Below are 17,496 nucleotides of genomic sequence, written 5' to 3'. Positions count from 1 at the left end.
CACCATGCGCCCCCAAACCCCCGCCCCGGTACCCCGTCACGAACTCCATCCTGGGGGGTTGGGGGGTTAGAGCAGGGAACCCCCCAAACCCGCACCCTGCGCCCCCAAATCCACGCCCCGGTACCCCATCACGAACTCCATCCTGGGGGGCCCGGGGGTTAGAGCAAGGAGCCCCCCAAACCCACACCCTGCACCCCCAAACCTGCACCCTGCGCCCCCAAACCCACGCCCCGGTATCCCGTCACGAACTCCATCCTGGGAGGCCGGGGGGTTAGAGCAGGGAGCCCCCCAAACCCTCGCCCTGCACCCCTAAACCTGCACCCTGCACCCCCAACCTCCTACCCCGGTATCCCATCATGAACTCCATCCTGGGGGCCGGGGTAGTTAGAGCAGGGAGCCCCCCAAACCCGCATCCTGCACCCCCAAACCCCCGCCCCGGTACCCCGTCACAAACTCCATCCTTGGGGGCCGGGGGGTTAGAGCAGGGAGCCCCCAGACCCCCACCCTGCACCCCCAAACCTCCACCCTGCACCCCCAAACTCCCAGCCAAGTACCTGGTCACGAACTCCATCCTGGGGGGTTAGAGCAGGAAGCCCCCCAAACCTCCATCCTCTGCCCCCCACCCTGTTACCCAGTCCTGAATTCATTCCTGGGGGGCTGAGACACCCCCTAGGCCCCCCGACCCCCTCCCACCTCCTGTGCCCCCCATTTCACTATCCTTGACCCCCATCCTAGCACCCCTGCCCCCTCCCAGCCCTGCTGAAGAAAGTCCTCCCAGATTCCTGGACCCTGACCCTCTGGACCCCCTGAACTGCCCGACCCTCCCAATGCTGCCCCCCACCCCTCGAAATAACCCCAATCCAGCCCTGCCCCCCTCCATCGCCCCAGCCCCCTCCCCCCACCGTACCTGCTTCCTCCAGCTGATTTGAAGGTAAATACCCGGGCGCCCCGAGATTCCACTGTGACATCACGGGGTTCCGGCTCCCCGGGGAACCCCCTCCCCCGCCCTGCCCCAGCTCGCGCCACCCCCAGATTCCCGCCCCCCTCACTCCTCTGGGGCCCCCTAGGGGTGAGCACGCTGCACTGCCCTCCCGGATGCCTGGGTCCCATCTCCCCTCCCCCACCACCCCCTGGGGTGGGCACCCTGCCCTGCCCTGCTGGACGCCTGGGTCCCATCTCCCCTGCCCAGGGGTGAGCACCCTGCTCTGCCCTCCCGGACGCCTGGGTCCCATCTCCCCTGCCCAGGGGTGAGCACCCTGCTCTGCCCTCCCGGACGCCTGGGTCCCATCTCCCCTCCCCCACCACCCCCTGGGGTGGGCACCCTGCCCTGCCCTGCCGGACGCCTGGGTCCCTATTCCCAGTGAACAGTTCGCTCTCCACTTCGCCACATAATATTTAATGCCCCTTCGCCCTCCTGCCCCCGAAGGGCGGCCAACGTCGCCCTCCCCTCCCAGAATCCTTTGCAGCGCCGGCCTTGTCCTCTTCCCAGCATGCCTTGCGTCTCGCTCGCTCAGCCCAGCCACCTCCCCAGAGCCAGCCCCAGGGCGAGGCCGAGGGGCCGCCACGGGCAGGGGCGGGGCCCCCCGCCTCCGGTGACCCCCGGCTCCGCCTTCGGGGGGCTGGGCGTGGCCTGCTGGGGCCTCAGGGGTCTCCCCGCGGCGGCGGTGGCCTCGTCCATCCAGGCCCGGTAGTTGGCCACGCGGGTGTAGACGCCCGGGCGCTGGGGCCGCCCGCAGCCCCGGCCCCAGCTCACGATGCCCACCTGGTACCAGGGGGAGCCCCGGGGGGCCTGGCACTGCAGGGGCCCCCCGCTGTCACCCTGAAACGAGAGGCCGGGTCAGCCAACCGAGGAGGAAAACGCAGCAGCAAGAAACCGAGAGGCCGAAGGAAGGAGGAAAGGGATCGACTCCCGAGCGAGGCCGCAAGGAGCCGGAAAAGCAGGAAGGAAAGGAGGCGAGGAAGGAAGGAGACGAGCCAAGCGGGGAAGGAGCAGACGGGTCAATTAGCAATTATCTGAGGAGGGGGAAAGCAAAAGGAGGAAAGGAGTCAAGGGAGGCGAAAACGAACCCACAAGAAAATCGAGGCCACGAACAAGCCCACGGGAGGAAACGACGGCGAAACGGAGGAAGGCGAAAAGGGGGCGATGAACGAAGCTTGGAAGGAGAGGGCGGGTCACAGAGAAAGCGAAGGAACGAGACGCCGGAGAAAACACGAGACCGCGCCAGCGAGAGCCAAGAAACCGACGAGGGAGGCAGCGAAGGGAGGAGGGAGGGAGGACGCGGAGGAGGAAGGACGGGGAGGAAAGAGGAAGCGAAGGGGGAAGGAGGAAGGAAGGATGCGGAGGAGGAAGGACTCGGAGGAAAGAGGAAGCGAGGGAGGAAGCGATGGGGGAAGGAGGCAGCGAAGGGGGAAGGAGGAAGGAAGGATGCGGAGGAGGAAGGACTCGGAGGAAAGAGGAAGCGAGGGAGGAAGCGATGGGGGAAGGAGGCAGCGAAGGGGGAAGGAGGAAGGAAGGACGCGGAGGAGGAAGGAAGGAAGGAAAGAGGAAGCGAGGGAGGAAGGAGGCAGCGAAGGGGGAAGAAGGAAGCGAGGGGCGAAGGACAGGGAGAGGGAAGAGAAGGAGGAAGGAGGGAGGAGGGAGGAAGGACGCGGAGGAGGAAGGACTCGGAGGAAAGAGGAAGCGAGGGAGGAAGCGATGGGGGAAGGAGGCAGCGAAGGGGGAAGGAGGAAGGAAGGACGCGGAGGAGGAAGGAAGGAAGGAAAGAGGAAGCGAGGGAGGAAGGAGGCAGCGAAGGGGGAAGAAGGAAGCGAGGGGCGAAGGACAGGGAGAGGGAAGAGAAGGAGGAAGGAGGGAGGAGGGAGGAAGGACGCGGAGGAGGAAGGACTCGGAGGAAAGAGGAAGCGAGGGAGGAAGCGATGGGGGAAGGAGGCAGCGAAGGGGGAAGGAGGAAGGAAGGACGCGGAGGAGGAAGGAAGGAAGGAAAGGAAGCGAGGGAGGAAGCGATGGGGGAAGGAGGCAGCGAAGGGGGAAGGAGGAAGGAAGGACGCGGAGGAGGAAGGAAGGAAGGAAAGAGGAAGCGAGGGAGGAAGCGATGGGGGAAGGAGGCAGCGAAGGGAGGAGGGAGGGAGGACGCGGAGGAGGAAGGAAGGAAGGAAAGAGGAAGCGAGGAAGGAAGCGATGGGGGAAGGAGGCAGCGAAGGGGGAAGGAGGAAGGAAGGATGCGGAGGAGGAAGGAAGGAAGGAAAGAGGAAGCGAGGGAGGAAGCGATGGGGGAAGGAGGCAGCGAAGGGAGGAGGGAGGGAGGACGCGGAGGAGGAAGGAAGGAAGGAAAGAGGAAGCGAGGAAGGAAGCGATGGAGGAAGGAGGCAGCGAAGGGGGAAGGAGGAAGGAAGGATGTGGAGGAGGAAGGAAGGATGCGGAGGAGGAAGGAAGGAAGGAAAGAAAGAGGAAGCGAGGGAGGAAGCGATGGGGGAAGGAGGCAGTGAAGGGGGAAGGAGGAAGGAAGGAAGGAAAGAGGAAGCGAGGGGGGAGGGAGGAAGCGAGGGGCGAAGGACGGGCAGGAGGAAGCAAGGGGGGCAGGACGGGCAGGAGGAAGGGGGGCAGGAGGAAGCGAGGGGGGCAGGAGGAAGCGAGGGGGGCAGGATGGGCAGGAGGAAGCGAGGGGGCAGGAGGAAGCGAGGGGGCAGGACGGGCAGGAGGAAGGGGGGCAGGAGGAAGCGAGGGGGCAGGAGGAAGCGAGGGGGGCAGGAGGAAGCGAGGGGGGCAGGACAGGCAGGGGGCAGCGACCCCAGCAGGGAGGTGCCAGGCGGGGGCAGGATGGGAAGGAAGCCGCCTTCGCGGGGAACGGGGCAGACGGGGCCGCGTGAAGGACGAAGCCCCGGGGGGGGGGTCCCCGGCCCAGGGGACATGAGGGTGTCGGGGGATGTCGGGGGTGCAGTTGGGGGCCTTCAGGGGGGGTCTGTGCAGCGGCCTGGGGGGGGTCCTGCTCCCTGTGGGTGGGTGGGGCAATGGCTGAGCCTCACCCCATTGGGGGGGAGTTGGGGGAGGGGGCCCTGGGCGGGGGGAGGGGATGGGCGGGGGAGGGGCTGAGGGGAAAGGGGGTTCTGGGTGGGGGGCCCTCACCTGGCAGGCGTCCCGGCCGCCCTCCTCGAGCCCGGCACAGACCATGTTTTGGGTCAGGGCCCCCATCCACCACATGCAGCGTAGCCAGTCGAGGATCCGCACGCCGGCCTCCCGCAGCACCCCCCGACACCCGCTCCTGCCCTGCGAGAGACGGCACCGCAGCCTGGGCCGGAGCCCCCGGGGACACCCCCCTGCCGGACCCCCCCAGCCAGCCACCCCCCCAGACCAAGCCCCCCATGGAAACCCTCCCCAGCCACACGCCCTCCTGTGACGCAGCGGGACTGTTCTTCATGTTTCCTTTGAATCGTGTGGGGCTGCCTCAGTTTCCCCTAGGCAGTTCTTAAGTCTCTAGGGGGTGGGGTAAGGGTGCATGATCATTGCAGAGCCCTAGAGGGCAGGTGTGTGCAGGGGTCTGGACACAGAGAATGGCCGACACCCTGTTTCCTGGCCACGGATGGCCTGGGCCCTTCCCCCCTGCGAGGTGAGAGCTAAAGGGTTGGAGAACAAAGGGATCAGGTGACCTCCTGGCCCGGGAAAGGGGACAAAGCCCAGAGGAGGAGGGGCTGGAGGGAGATTCAGTTGGGGGCTGGCTGGAGACATGGAGTGAAGGGCAGACGGGGTTGTCTGGGTCACTGCCCCCCAGAATGGACCCAGCTGAGGGGTCCCGTTCTCTGCACCCACAAGCTCTGTGTTAGACCATGTCCCTGTCGTCTAATAAACCTTCTGTGTTACTGGCTGGCTGAGAGTCCCGTCTGACTGTGGAGTTGGGGGGCAGGACCCTCTGGCCCCCCAGGACCCCGCCTGGGTGGACGCGCTGCGGGGGAAGCGCCCGGAGGGGCAGGGGGGCTGGAGGCTCCGAGGTCAGACCCAGGAAGGTGGAAGCCGGGTGAGCTGTGTGTCCTGCAGACAGGCTGCTCCCCGAGAGGAGACTCCCCCAGAGTCCTGCCTGGCTTCGTAGGGAGCAGGTCCAGAGCATCGCCCGGGGACCCCGGGACACCCTGCAGCCCCCCCAGCCCCAGCCGGACCCCCCGAGGGCCCAGGCCCCCACTCACCGTACTCCGTGGTGCCCCACCCGGCCACGAAGCAGCTGCCCCACTGCCCAGCGTCCTCCTCCTCGTCCAGCTCCCCGGGCAGGCAGACGAGGCCGAGGCCCCGGCCGGGGGCCAGGGGCCGGCTCACTCTGAGATAGCGCGTTCCGAGTCGTACGTGGTGCGGCTGTAGCTGGGGTGGGACAGGATCCGCCGAACCCGCCGGGTGACGCCGCCCACGCCCAGGGTCACGCTGCCGGCCGCCACCCTCACGTCCTGGGGCCTGGGCAGGGGCAGAGGGATGGCGCCCCTCACTCCCGACCCCCAGCCCCTGTTTCCCCAGCCCTGCCCCCCCAGCCCCACCGGCGCCCCTCACTCCCGACCCCAGCCCCTGTTACCCCAGCCCTGCCCCCCCCAGGCCCACCAGCACCCCTCACTCCTGACCCCCAGCCCCTGTTTCCCCAGCCCTGCCCCCCACAGCCCTCCGGCGCCCCTCACTCCCGACCCGCAGCCCCTGTTACCCCAGCCCTGCCCCCCAGTGCCCCTCACTCCCGACCCACAGCCCCTGTTACCCCAGCCCTGCCCCCCCCAGCGCCCCTCACTCCCGACCCGCAGCCCCTGTTTCCCAGCCCTGCCCCCCCAGCCCCACCGGCGCCCCTCACTCCCGACCCCCAGCCCCTGTTACCCCAGCCCTGCCCCCCAGCGCCCCTCACTCCCGACCCCCAGCCCCTGTTACCCCAGCCCTGCCCCCCCAGCGCCCCTCACTCCCGACCCGCAGCCCCTGTTACCCCAGCCCTGCCCCCCCAGTGCCCTCACTCCCGACCCCCAGCCCCTGTTACCCCAGCCCTGCCCCCCCCAGGCCCACCAGCACCCCTCACTCCTGACCCCCAGCCCCTGTTTCCCCAGCCCTGCCCCCCAGCCCCACCGGCGCCCCTCACTCCCGACCCGCAGCCCCTGTTCCCCCAGCCCTGCCCCCCAGCCCACCGGCGCCCCTCACTCCCGACCCCCAGCCCCTGTTCCCCCAGCCCTGCCCCCCCAGCACCCCTCACTCCCGACCCCCAGCCCCTGTTTCCCCAGCCCTGCCCCCCCAGCGCCCTCACTCCCGACCCCCAGCCCCTGTTACCCAGCCCTGCCCCCCAGCGCCCTCACTCCCGACCCCCAGCCCCTGTTTCCCCAGCCCTGCCCCCCCAGCGCCCCTCACTCCCGACCCCCAGCCCCTGTTACCCCAGCCCTGCCCCCCCAGCGCCCCTCACTCCCGACCCCCAGCCCCTGTTTCCCCAGCCCTGCCCCCCCCAGCACCACCGGTGCCCCTCACTCCCGACCCACAGCCCCTGTTTCCCCAGCCCTGCCCCCCAACACCACCGGTGCCCCTCACTCCCGACCCACAGCCCCTGTTTCCCAGCCCTGCCCCCCCAGCCCCGCCAGCGCCCCTCACTCCCGACCCACAGCCCCTGTTTCCCCAGCCCTGCCCCCCAGCCCCGCCAGCGCCCCTCACTCCCGACCCCAGCCCCTGTTACCCCAGCCCTGCCCCCCCAGCGCCCTCACTCCCGACCCCCAGCCCCTGTTTCCCCAGCCCTGCCCCCCCAGCGCCCCTCACTCCCGACCCCCAGCCCCTGTTACCCAGCCCTGCCCCCCAGCGCCCCTCACTCCCGACCCCCAGCCCCTGTTACCCCAGCCCTGCCCCCCAGCACCACCGGTGCCCCTCACTCCCGACCCACAGCCCCTGTTTCCCCAGCCCTGCCCCCCCAGCCCCGCCAGCGCCCCTCCCTCCCGACCCCCAGCCCCTGTTTCCCAGCCCTGCCCCCCCAGCGCCCCTCACTCCCGACCCCCAGCCCCTGTTTCCCCAGCCCTGCCCCCCCAGCGCCCCTCACTCCCGACCCCCAGCCCCTGTTTCCCCAGCCCTGCCCCCCCAGCACCACCGGTGCCCTCACTCCCGACCCCAGCCCCTGTTTCCCCAGCCCTGCCCCCCCAGCGCCCCTCACTCCCGACCCCCAGCCCCTGTTTCCCCAGCCCTGCCCCCCAGCACCACCGGTGCCCCTCACTCCCGACCCACAGCCCTGTTTCCCCAGCCCTGCCCCCCCAGCCCCGCCAGCGCCCCTCACTCCCGACCCACAGCCCCTGTTTCCCCAGCCCTGCCCCCCCAGCGCCCCTCACTCCCGACCCCCAGCCCTGTTTCCCAGCCCTGCCCCCCAGCGCCCCTCACTCCCGACCCCCAGCCCCTGTTTCCCCAGCCCTGCCCCCCCAGCACCACCGGTGCCCCTCACTCCCGACCCCCAGCCCCTGTTTCCCCAGCCCTGCCCCCCCAGCACCACCGGTGCCCCTCACTCCCGACCCACAGCCCCTGTTTCCCCAGCCCTGCCCCCCCAGCCCCGCCAGCGCCCCTCACTCCCGACCCCCAGCCCCTGTTTCCCCAGCCCTGCCCCCCCAGCGCCCCTCACTCCCGACCCCAGCCCCTGTTTCCCCAGCCCTGCCCCCCCAGCGCCCCTCACTCCCGACCCACAGCCCCTGTTTCCCCAGCCCTGCCCCCCCAGCGCCCCTCACTCCCGACCCCAGCCCTGTTTCCCCAGCCCTGCCCCCCCAAGCCCCGCCAGCGCCCCTCCCTCCCGACCCCCAGCCCCTGTTTCCCAGCCCTGCCCCCCCAGCGCCCCTCACTCCCGACCCCCAGCCCCTGTTTCCCCAGCCCTGCCCCCCAGCGCCCCTCACTCCCGACCCCCAGCCCCTGTTTCCCCAGCCCTGCCCCCCCAGCACCACCGTGCCCCTCACTCCCGACCCCCAGCCCCTGTTTCCCCAGCCCTGCCCCCCCAGCGCCCCTCACTCCCGACCCCCAGCCCCTGTTTCCCCAGCCCTGCCCCCCCAGCACCACCGGTGCCCCTCACTCCCGACCCACAGCCCCTGTTTCCCCAGCCCTGCCCCCCAGCCCCGCCAGCGCCCCTCACTCCCGACCCACAGCCCTGTTACCCCAGCCCTGCCCCCCAGCGCCCCTCCCTCCCGACCCCCAGCCCCTGTTTCCCCAGCCCTGCCCCCCCAGCGCCCCTCACTCCCGACCCCCAGCCCCTGTTTCCCAGCCCTGCCCCCCCAGCGCCCCTCACTCCCGACCCCAGCCCCTGTTTCCCCAGCCCTGCCCCCCAGCACCACCGGTGCCCCTCACTCCCGACCCACAGCCCTGTTTCCCCAGCCCTGCCCCCCCAGCCCCGCCAGCGCCCCTCACTCCCGACCCCCAGCCCCTGTTTCCCCAGCCCTGCCCCCCAGCGCCCCTCACTCCCGACCCCCAGCCCCTGTTTCCCCAGCCCTGCCCCCCCAGCGCCCCTCACTCCCGACCCACAGCCCCTGTTTCCCCAGCCTGCCCCCCCAGCGCCCCTCACTCCCGACCCCCAGCCCCTGTTTCCCCAGCCCTGCCCCCCAGCACCACCGGTGCCCCTCACTCCCGACCCACAGCCCCTGTTACCCCAGCCCTGCCCCCCCAGGCCCACCAGCACCCCTCACTCCTGACCCGCAGCCCCTGTTTCCCCAGCCCTGCCCCCCCCAGCGCCCCTCACTCCCGACCCACAGCCCGTTTCCCCAGCCCTGCCCCCCCAGCCCCGCCAGCGCCCCTCACTCCCGACCCCCAGCCCCTGTTACCCCAGCCCTGCCCCCCCCAGGCCCACCAGCGCCCCTCACTCCCGACCCGCAGCCCCTGTTACCCCAGCCCTGCCCCCCCAGTGCCCCTCACTCCCGACCCACAGCCCCTGTTTCCTCAGCCCTGCTCCCCCAGCGCCCCTCACTCCCGACCCCAGCCCCTGTTACCCCAGCCCTGCCCCCCCAGCGCCCCTCACTCCCGACCCCCAGCCCCTGTTACCCCAGCCCTGCCCCGCCAGCGCCCCTCACTCCCGACCCGCAGCCCCCTTACCGGATGTCGTGGAAGCAGTGGGCCGCGCTCAGCACCCACCAGGAGTGTATGACGCTCCCCCCACAGAAGTGGTGCCCTTGGGTCTGGATACTCACAATCCAGGGCCATTCCCCGGGGCGGCTTTTCTGCCCCCCGATGATGCGGGGCACGGGGGAGGTGCTGAGGCTGTCGTATCCCGGCCGGAAGCCACAGCCTGGGGAGACAGAGCCCCGGTTAGAGACATTCGCCCCCCTCTGCCTGCCAGCCCCCCATCCCTTCCCAGAGCTGGGAGAGAACCCAGGAGTCCTGGCTCCCAGCCCCCCCTGCTCTCACCCACCAGCCCCCACTCGCCTCCCAGAGCCAGGGAGAGAACCCAGGAGTCCTGGCTCCCAGCCCCCCCTGCTCTCACCCACCAGCCCCCACTCCCCTCCCAGAGCCGGGGAGAGAACCCAGGAGTCCTGGCCCCCAGCCTTCACATCTGCTGCTCCTATAGCCAGCCCATTTAATGCCTGTGGCAGGTCTCCCCCCCCCCCCGCCCCGTCCCCGTTCCCTGGATGACATCACAGCGCCGCATGTGTGACATCAGAGTCCGCCGTGACATCACAGGCAGCCAAAGCCTGGGAGGGGAGGGGTTGCCCTGTCCTGGACCCAGCCCCCTTCTGGGGCAGGGGGGAGGGCACGATTGGGGGAGGGGCACCTTCCCCCCCTTCAAACCCCCCCCGCACCACCTGTCACCCAGACGCCCGTGGCCCCAAGGAGGAGGAGGTCCAGCAGTAGCCAGGCTGCCATTGGCTGCCCCCAGCCGCGGGAGAGGCGGTGGCTGGGTGCAGGGGGAGGAGCTGCCCGCCGTGACATCACAGTAGCGCTGGTGATGACATCACAGTGACATTTAAAGGGCCGCGCGCACACACACGCTCCCCCTCCCTGGCCCCAGGTGCCCCTTCGCCCCGCTCTTCCTCCGGCCCCGCAGCAAGGGGGCCCAGGAGAGACAGCAGACCCCCGAGAGGGGCCGGCGCATTGCAAGGAGATCCCCCCCGGCCGAGAGAGCACGGGGAGGGGGAGGGGGGGCGCGTCTCGGGGTCCGGGACGGGGGCGGGTTAAGAATTTTTTAAAAATCTGTCTCTACTGTAATGTTCAGAGTTGCAGGAAGGACTCCCAGTCTCTGGCCCCCCCGCCCCAGGCCCTCGGCCCCCAGTTCCCTCTCCCCCCGGCTTCCGGGCGTTCACGGTCGCTGCCCGGCCGCAGGTCTCCCCCGCGTTCCCAAGGCCATTTCATTGCTCCGGGACAGTTCCCGGAACGTTTCCAAAACCTCCCCATTCCCCCACTTGGGGCGGGGACGGGGGGCAGGACGCCCGGTGACCAAGTGGGGGTTTCCCCAGTGTTACGTGGTATGCGAGTCGCGCTGGTTTGCCTGAAGGCGGTGTGTGCCTCAGTTTCCCTGGGTTCCCGACAGCTCATAAGCGTCCCCGCCCCCCAGCCAGTGAGAGTTAGGGGCCGAGGAGGCCGCAAACCCCACCAGGGAGCCCTTGGCAACTTTCCAGAGCTTGGAGCGTTGGGCCCAGCGTGACCGGAAACCACAACACTTCCTTTCCTCGCTCCCCTTTAAACACAAACCGGGTTTGGACAAACTCGCTCCCCCTGCCCCCCCAGCACAACGCAGGCCTGGGCCCCCTTACCCCTGTCCGTGTCCCTCCCTCCCCGGACCTGGCTCTGGGGGGCAGGGATAGGGGCAAGGGGGGACGCAAGGTAAAAATCACTCTGAGATAGCGCGTAATCTGGGGACCCCTGTAATAAATAATCAATGGGCAGCGTGGCCTAGTGGGCAGAGCACGCGAGAGACCTTCACGGGCCTCAGTTTCCCCGTCTGTGACATGGGGCTAATGATTCCCACCTGCTTTGTAAAGTGCGTTGAGATCTCCAGAGGGAAGGGCTGCATCGGAGGCGGCAGATCCTCTAAGACAGTGGCCGACACCCTGTCCCCTGAGGGCCTGGGCCCCTGTCATGGACTCCCAGGTCGTGCCCACTCTTGGCCCCGTGCGGTCCGTGGGGGGAACCCCCTTCAGCGCGACAGCCCTTCTCTCGGGGGTCCACTCTCTTGGCGGTCCAGCCCCTCCACCTCCTGGAGCCGCACCTCTCGGAGCCTTAGCCTGCCTGTCTCTGCCATGGGCCCCCTCAGAGAGTCCCCTCGCTCGGGACCCCCGGGGCCTCCATTCCCAGGGGGAATAATGCCCCTGTTCTCTAGACTGGAGCGACTCCCAGCCAGCGTAAAACAGGAGGGGTTAGTGAGCGTCTGAACCCAGCCCAGGAAACTCTCTGGGCCTCAGCCTGGCCTCCCTCAGCACAGCATATCTAGGTCTGTCCCGCATCCAGGGGGGCTCTGGGGGCTCCCTCTCTCCAGCCCCGAGCCCCCCTGCTTCCCAGCTGGGCATCTGCTATCACCAGCCTCAAGCCCCCCCCCCCGTCCATTGTCTCCTCTCTAGGTAAACAGGGTCGCCTGGGCCCCCTCTCCCCTCATCTGTCCTCTGGCCCCCCTGGCTGGGACCGGCTGGTCAGGTCACTGGGTCCATCCCACTGGCCAGACCCGGCTGGGACTCCTGAACTGGGCCTCCCGGCCACCACGTCACCAGTCGCTGGGGTCTCCATTCTCGTCGCCCAATCGCTGGGGTCTCCATTCTCCAGGCCATCGGCCGCGGTCCCAAGTTCCCTCGCCCATCGTCTGCAGCAACAAACTCCCTCTCCCCTCCCCTCGTTAAACCCACAACAGCCAGGGAAACTGAGTCCCACCCCCTCCGCATGCAGCCCCCCCACTTCGTCACAGCCCCTCCCCTGCAAGGTGCCAACTGAAGGGGCTGGAGAACCAGGAAGGGGAAGCCGGGTGAGCTGTGTGTCCTTCCCAGAGAGGAGACTGCCCCAGAGTCCTGCCGGGCTTAGAGCATCGCCCAGGGACCCCGTGACACCAAGCTGACGCCAAGCTTTCCACAGGGTAACAAGCCTTGTGGATAGAGGGGAAGTGGTAGACGTGACTTTAGTAAGGTTTTTGATACTGGCTCCCATGACCCTCTCATAAACGAACGGGAACTGCGAGTGCAGAGAGGAGTTCTCCGTGGTTCGCAGTCAGGCTGGAAGGGCACGAGAGGGGTCCCACATGGATCGGTTCTGGTCAATAATAGCATAGAGAGGACACTGATAAAGTTTGCAGATGACACCAAGCTGGGAGGGGTTGCGAGTGCTTTGGAGGATAGGATTAAAATCAAAATGATCTGGAAAAACCGCAGAAATGGTCTGAAGTAATAGGATGAAATTCAATCAGGACAAATGCAAATTACTCCACTTAGGGAGGAACAAACAAAAATAAGAGAAATGACGCCTAGGAAGGAGTACTGGGGAAAGGGATCTGGGGCTCACAGTGGACCACAAGCTAAATATGAGTCAACAGGGTGACGCTGTCGCAAAACAAGCCAACATCGTTCTGGGCTGTATTAGCAGGAGCGCTGTAAGCAACACCCAAGAAGTATTCTTCTGCTCTGCTCCCGGCTGATTAGGCCTCAGCTGGAGGAGTGTATCCAGTTCTGGGCGCCACGTTTCAGGAAAGAGGTGGACAAGTTGGAGAGAGTCCAGAGAAGAGCAACACAAATGATGAAAGGTCTAGAAAACATGAGCGATGAGGGAAGATTGAAAAACTTGGGTTTGTTTAGTCTGGAGAAGAGAAGCCTGAGAGGGGACATGAGAACAGTTTTCAAGCGCATAAAAGGTTGTTACAAGGAGGGAGAAGAATTGTTCTTCTTAACCTCTGAGGCTAGGACAAGAAGCAGTGGGCTTAAATTGCAGCGAGGACGGTTTAGGTTGGACATTAGAAAAACTTCCTACCTGTCGGGGTGGTGAAGCCCTGGAATAAATTGCCCAGGGCGGTTGTGGGATCTCCATCATGGGGGATTTGTAGAGCAGGTTGGACAAACCCGTCAGGGATGGGCTAGAGAATCCTTAGTCCGGCCACGAGTGCAGGGGACGGGACGAGAGACCTCTCGAGGCCCCTTCCAGTTCTGTGACTCTCTGATTCGAAATTGCTGAGTTAAATCGCTTTAAACCAACCCACCCCTGCTCCCCCCGGCCTGCGAACTCCCCTTGGGTCCCTGCTCCCCACCCCGACCCAGGATGGTTCTACTAATCTGCCCCCAATCCCAGCCCCCCTTGCCCCCAGCAGGGTGTATCTTTCCCCGCACACGCAGCAGGCAGGGAACCGGGCAGGCCATGGGGCCCTGCTATGGGGAAAACAGCCCCTTCCCGGTGGAGGGGAAAGAGGGGGGCGAGACAGAAGATTGGGGGGGGCTGGCTTGGGGGCCCAGCTGCCATGGCGGGTTTTCTCTCCGGCCAATAACCACCTCCGCAGCCGGCTCCGTCTGCCGCCCCAGTTAGTCACAGAAAAGCCCCAGGAAAAAAAAGTGAGAACATGCAACGGAAACAAAACAACACAGCAACCCCCCCTCCCCCTCCAGCCCCCCCCCCCCCGGGACTATTTAAAGCAACAACTGCCTGGACCCAAGGCCTTCCTCTATCCTGCCTCCAGTCCCCAAACCCAGCCAGATTCCCACAGTCTGCAAATCCAGATGGGGCTTTTTCTGGGTGTGTGGTGTGGGGGGGGGCCAGGGGGGCTGCAGAAGTAAGGGGGGGCAGGGGCCAGGCCAGCCTTGCTCCTCTGTAACCCTCATACAGGGGCAGGGGGGCTGAGGCCAATTTGGGGGTGACTGTAGCCCCACCCCCAAGCGCCACCCTGATTGGGAAGCTCACAACACCACGGGGGGAGGGGGGATGCTCAGCGTCCTGCCAAGGGGGTTGGGTGGGGTGGGAAGGGAGTGGGGGGAAGGGTACGGGGAGGGGGGGCTGGGGTCATCCATGAGGTCTGGGGCAGATCTGCAGGGTAATAAGGGGGCAGTTGTGGGAGTGTCCAGGGGGCAGGAAGTTGGGGGGCAGGCCCCAGGGGCGCTGGAGTCCGGGGTGGGGGCTGCAGGGACCGGGGGAGGGGGATCCCCCAGGCAGGGAGCGAGACGCACCCGCCTCCTCCCGGGCCAGGACCCGCCCAGCCCGGAAAACCCCGGCCAGGTCCCTGTCCCGGGCGGTTTCGGTCCGTGCCCGGCCCCATGGCGGCGACCCCCGGCCCGGGAGCGACCCCTCCTGCTGCTGCTGCTGCTGCTGCTGGGCCCCCCGCCGGGTAAGAGCCCCCCAGCTGCCCCCCGCGACCCCCAACTGCGCCCCCGGCCCCCCGTCTCCAGCTGCGCCCCGCGTCCCCCTCGACTGCGCCCCCGGCCCCCCCGTCTCCAGCTGCCCCCCCGCGACCCCCAACTGCGCCCCCGGCCCCCCGTCTCCAGCTGCGCCCCGCGTCCCCCTCGACTGCGCCGCGCCCCCCCGTCTCCAGCTGCGCCCCCGCGTCCCCCCCAACTGCGCCCCGGCCCCCCGTCTCCAGCTGCCCCCCGCAACCCCCAACTGCGCCCCCGGCCCCCCCGTCTCCAGCTGCCCCCCGCAACCCCCAACTGCGCCCCCGGCCCCCCGTCTCCAGCTGCGCCCCGCGTCCCCCCAACTGCGCCCCCGGCCCCCCGTCTCCAGCTGCCCCCCGCAACCCCCAACTGCCCCCCCGGCCCCCCGTCTCCAGCTGCCCCCCGCGACCCCCAACTGCGCCCCGGCCCCCCGTCTCCAGCTGCGTCCCGCGTCCCCCTCGACTGCGCCCCCGGCCCCCCGTCTCCAGCTGCCCCCGCAACCCCCAACTGCGCCCCCGGCCCCCCGTCTCCAGCTGCGCCCCGCGTCCCCCTCGACTGCGCCCCCGGCCCCCCGTCTCCAGCTGCCCCCCGCAACCCCCAACTGCGCCCCCGGCCCCCCGTCTCCAGCTGCGCCCCGCGTCCCCCTCGACTGCGCCCCCGGCCCCCGTCTCAGCTGCGCCCCGCGTCCCCCCCAACTGCGCCCCCGGCCCCCCGTCTCCAGCTGCCCCCCGCGACCCCAACTGCGCCCCCGGCCCCCCGTCTCCGCTGCCACCCCGCGTCCCCCTCGACTGCGCCCCCGGCCCCCGTCTCCAGCTGCCCCCGCAACCCCCAACTGCGCCCCCGGCCCCCCGTCTCCAGCTGCGCCCCGCGTCCCCCTCGACTGCGCCCCCGGCCCCCCGTCTCCAGCTGCGCCCCGCGTCCCCCTCGACCGCGCCCCCAGCCCCCCGTCTCCAGCTGCCCCCCGCGACCCCCAACTGCGCCCCCGGCCCCCCGTCTCCAGCTGCGCCCCGCGTCCCCCCCAACTGCGCCCCCGGCCCCCCGTCTCCAGCTGCCCCCCGCAACCCCCAACTGCGCCCCCCCGGCCCCCCGTCTCCAGCTGCACCCCGCGTCCCCTCGACTGCGCCCCCGGCCCCCGTCTCCAGCTGCCCCCCGCAACCCCCAACTGCGCCCCCGGCCCCCGTCTCCAGCTGCCCCCGCAACCCCCAACTGTGCCCCCGGCCCCCGTCTCCAGCTGCGCCCCGCGTCCCCCTCGATTGCGCCCCCGGCCCCCCATCTCCAGCTGCCCCCCGCGACCCCAAACTGCGCCCACCGGCCCCCCGTCTCCAGCTGCGCCCCGCGTCCCCCTCAACTGCGCCGCGCCCCCCCCGGTCCCCAGCTCCCACCGCGCCCCCCTCCCAGCTGCGCCCCCCCCCCGGTCCCCCAGCTCCCCCCGCGCCCCCCCTCCCCAGCTGCGCCCCGCGCCTGGCCCCATCTCCTCGCGCGGCTCCGCGGGGGAGGGCAACAGGCTGAGAGCCGCCCCCGCCCGGTGGGGTTCTGGGCTAAACACCCCCCTACTGACCCCCCCATACAGCGCCCCCCCCTTGCATCGAGGCGTGTGACCCCCCCACCCCTGCGGCCCCCGGGGCTGAGCCTCATTTCGGCTGCTTCAGCTGGGACCCCCGCACGTCTCCCGCCCCTGGGGGGCCTGGGACCCCCCCAGATCTCTCCCTTGTGGGGCTGGGCTGGCGGGACCCACCCACCCTATGCCCAGCGGGCCCCGGTGGCAGACCCCTAACCCCAGGTGTGTCCCCCGCTCGCAGCCTGGGGGAACGAGGGGGGCGCGCTCGGGGTCTGCAAATGCCAGAGGCTGAGGACGCCCCCCGGGCGGCTCCGGGACCTCGCCGACAGGGTGAAGGGCTACGAGGCCTGCGGCGGGCACCTCGTCCGGTACGTACCCCCCCCCCGGCCATAATACCCCTGCTGCCCCCCGGGCCATAATACCCCTCCCCGCCCCCGCCGGGCCAGAGCGCCCCCCGGGCCATAATACCCCTGCTGCCCCCCCGCCGGGCCAGAGCGCCCCCCCCGGGCCATAATACCCTGCTGCCCCCCCGCCAGGCCAGAGCGCCCCCCCCGGGCCATAATGCCCCTGCTGCCCCCCCCCCGCCGGGCCAGAGCCGCCCCCCGGGCCATAATACCCCTGCTGCCCCCCCCGGGCCATAATACCCCTCCCCGCCCCCCGCTGGGCCAGAGCGCCCCCCCGGGCCATAGTACACCTGCTGCCCCCCCGCCCGGCCAGAGCGCCCCCCGGGCCATAATGCCCCTGCTGCCCCCCCGCCGGGCCAGAGCGCCCCCCCTGGGCCATAATGCCCCTGCTGCCCCCCCCCCGGGCCAGAGCGCCCCCCGGGCCATAATGCCCCTGCTGCCCCCCCTGCCGGGCCAGAGCGCCCCCCTGGGCCATAATACCCCTGCTGCCCCCTCGCCAGCCCAGAACGCCCCCGCCAGCCCTGAATAGCCCTGCTGCCCCCCCGCCGGCCCAGAACGCCCCCCGCCAGCCCTGAATAGCCCTGCTGCCCCCCCCCGCCGGGCCAGAGCGCCCCCCCCGGGCCATAATGCCCCTGCTGCCCCCCCTGCCGGGCCAGAGCGCCCCCGGGCCATAATGCCCCTGCTGCCCCCCCGCCGCCCCCCACGGGCCAGAGCGCCCCCCCGGGCCATAATACCCCTGCTGCCCCCCGCCAGCCCAGAACGCCCCCCGCCAGCCCTGAATAGCCCTGCTGCCCCCCGCCGGCCCAGAATGCCCCCCAGCCGATGACAAAAGTTTCTCCATTAATTCCAGACACCCCGTTTCCTGGTGCTGCAAATTCCAGTCCCAGCCCCACCAGCAAACCCTCTCCGGTGCTCCCCCTGCCAGCCCCCCAATCCCCAGCCAACCCCTCCCCCTGCCAGGCCCCCTGATCCTCCTGCCAACCCCACCCCCCCACCAGCCCCCGCGACCTGCTCCCACCAAACCCTCCTCCCGCCCCCCCCAGGTCCACCCCGCCAACGTTTCCCCCCACCAGCCCCCAGATACCAGCCAACCCCCCATCCCTCCCCACCAGCCCTTCTGGCTCCCCCCCAGCAGCTAGCCTCACCGCCCCTGCCATGGGGCGGGGCCAGGCCAGACCCCCCCTCATTTCTGCCCCCCAGGTTCGAGCTGCCCCGTGTACAGATCTGTGGGCTGGACAGCGCCGACTGGGTGATCCAGCTCCGACTCTG

General features: G+C 69.7%; 1 protein-coding gene and 1 long non-coding RNA gene across 2 annotated transcripts; one reads left to right on the top strand and one right to left on the bottom strand.

The window, feature by feature from the left end:
- Positions 1-1,406: 1,406 nt before the first annotated feature.
- On the bottom strand, positions 1,407-11,425 carry LOC144929926 (serine protease 55-like). The gene is made up of 6 exons (XM_078850800.1): positions 10,908-11,425; positions 9,745-9,881; positions 9,038-9,230; positions 5,303-5,434; positions 4,124-4,286; positions 1,407-1,819 (listed from the first exon to the last, which is right to left on the bottom strand). Exons 2-6 carry the CDS (start codon positions 9,869-9,871, stop codon positions 1,511-1,513), a joined length of 924 nt encoding a protein of 307 aa, XP_078706926.1. The 5' UTR covers positions 9,872-9,881; positions 10,908-11,425; the 3' UTR covers positions 1,407-1,510.
- Positions 11,426-14,038: 2,613 nt separating this feature from the next.
- On the top strand, positions 14,039-17,490 carry LOC144929937 (uncharacterized). The gene is made up of 3 exons (XR_013635095.1): positions 14,039-14,222; positions 16,065-16,191; positions 17,428-17,490. It is a non-coding gene; the product is annotated as an uncharacterized LOC144929937 (long non-coding RNA).
- The last annotated feature ends 6 nt before the right edge of the window (positions 17,491-17,496 follow it).

Source organism: Lepidochelys kempii, chromosome 28 (genome assembly GCF_965140285.1).
Source record: "Lepidochelys kempii isolate rLepKem1 chromosome 28, rLepKem1.hap1, whole genome shotgun sequence".
NCBI lineage: Eukaryota > Metazoa > Chordata > Testudines > Cheloniidae > Lepidochelys > Lepidochelys kempii.
Note: the sequence above shows the minus strand (reverse complement) of the source record. Positions and strands in the feature narration are given on the sequence as shown.

What these genes read in the sequence shown, in the direction of transcription:
- LOC144929926 (XM_078850800.1), bottom strand. Translation starts at nt 9,871, where the DNA reads ATGTCACGGCGGGCAGCTCCTCCCCCTGCACCCAGCCACCGCCTCTCC. An exon ending in CACGGGCGTCTGGGTGACAG is followed by an intron (nt 9,231 to 9,744) that starts GTGGTGCGGGGG and finishes CTGTCTCCCCAG; the next exon opens with GCTGTGGCTTCCGGCCGGGA. An exon ending in GCGGCCGGGACGCCTGCCAG is followed by an intron (nt 1,820 to 4,123) that starts GTGAGGGCCCCC and finishes CTCTCGTTTCAG; the next exon opens with GGTGACAGCGGGGGGCCCCT.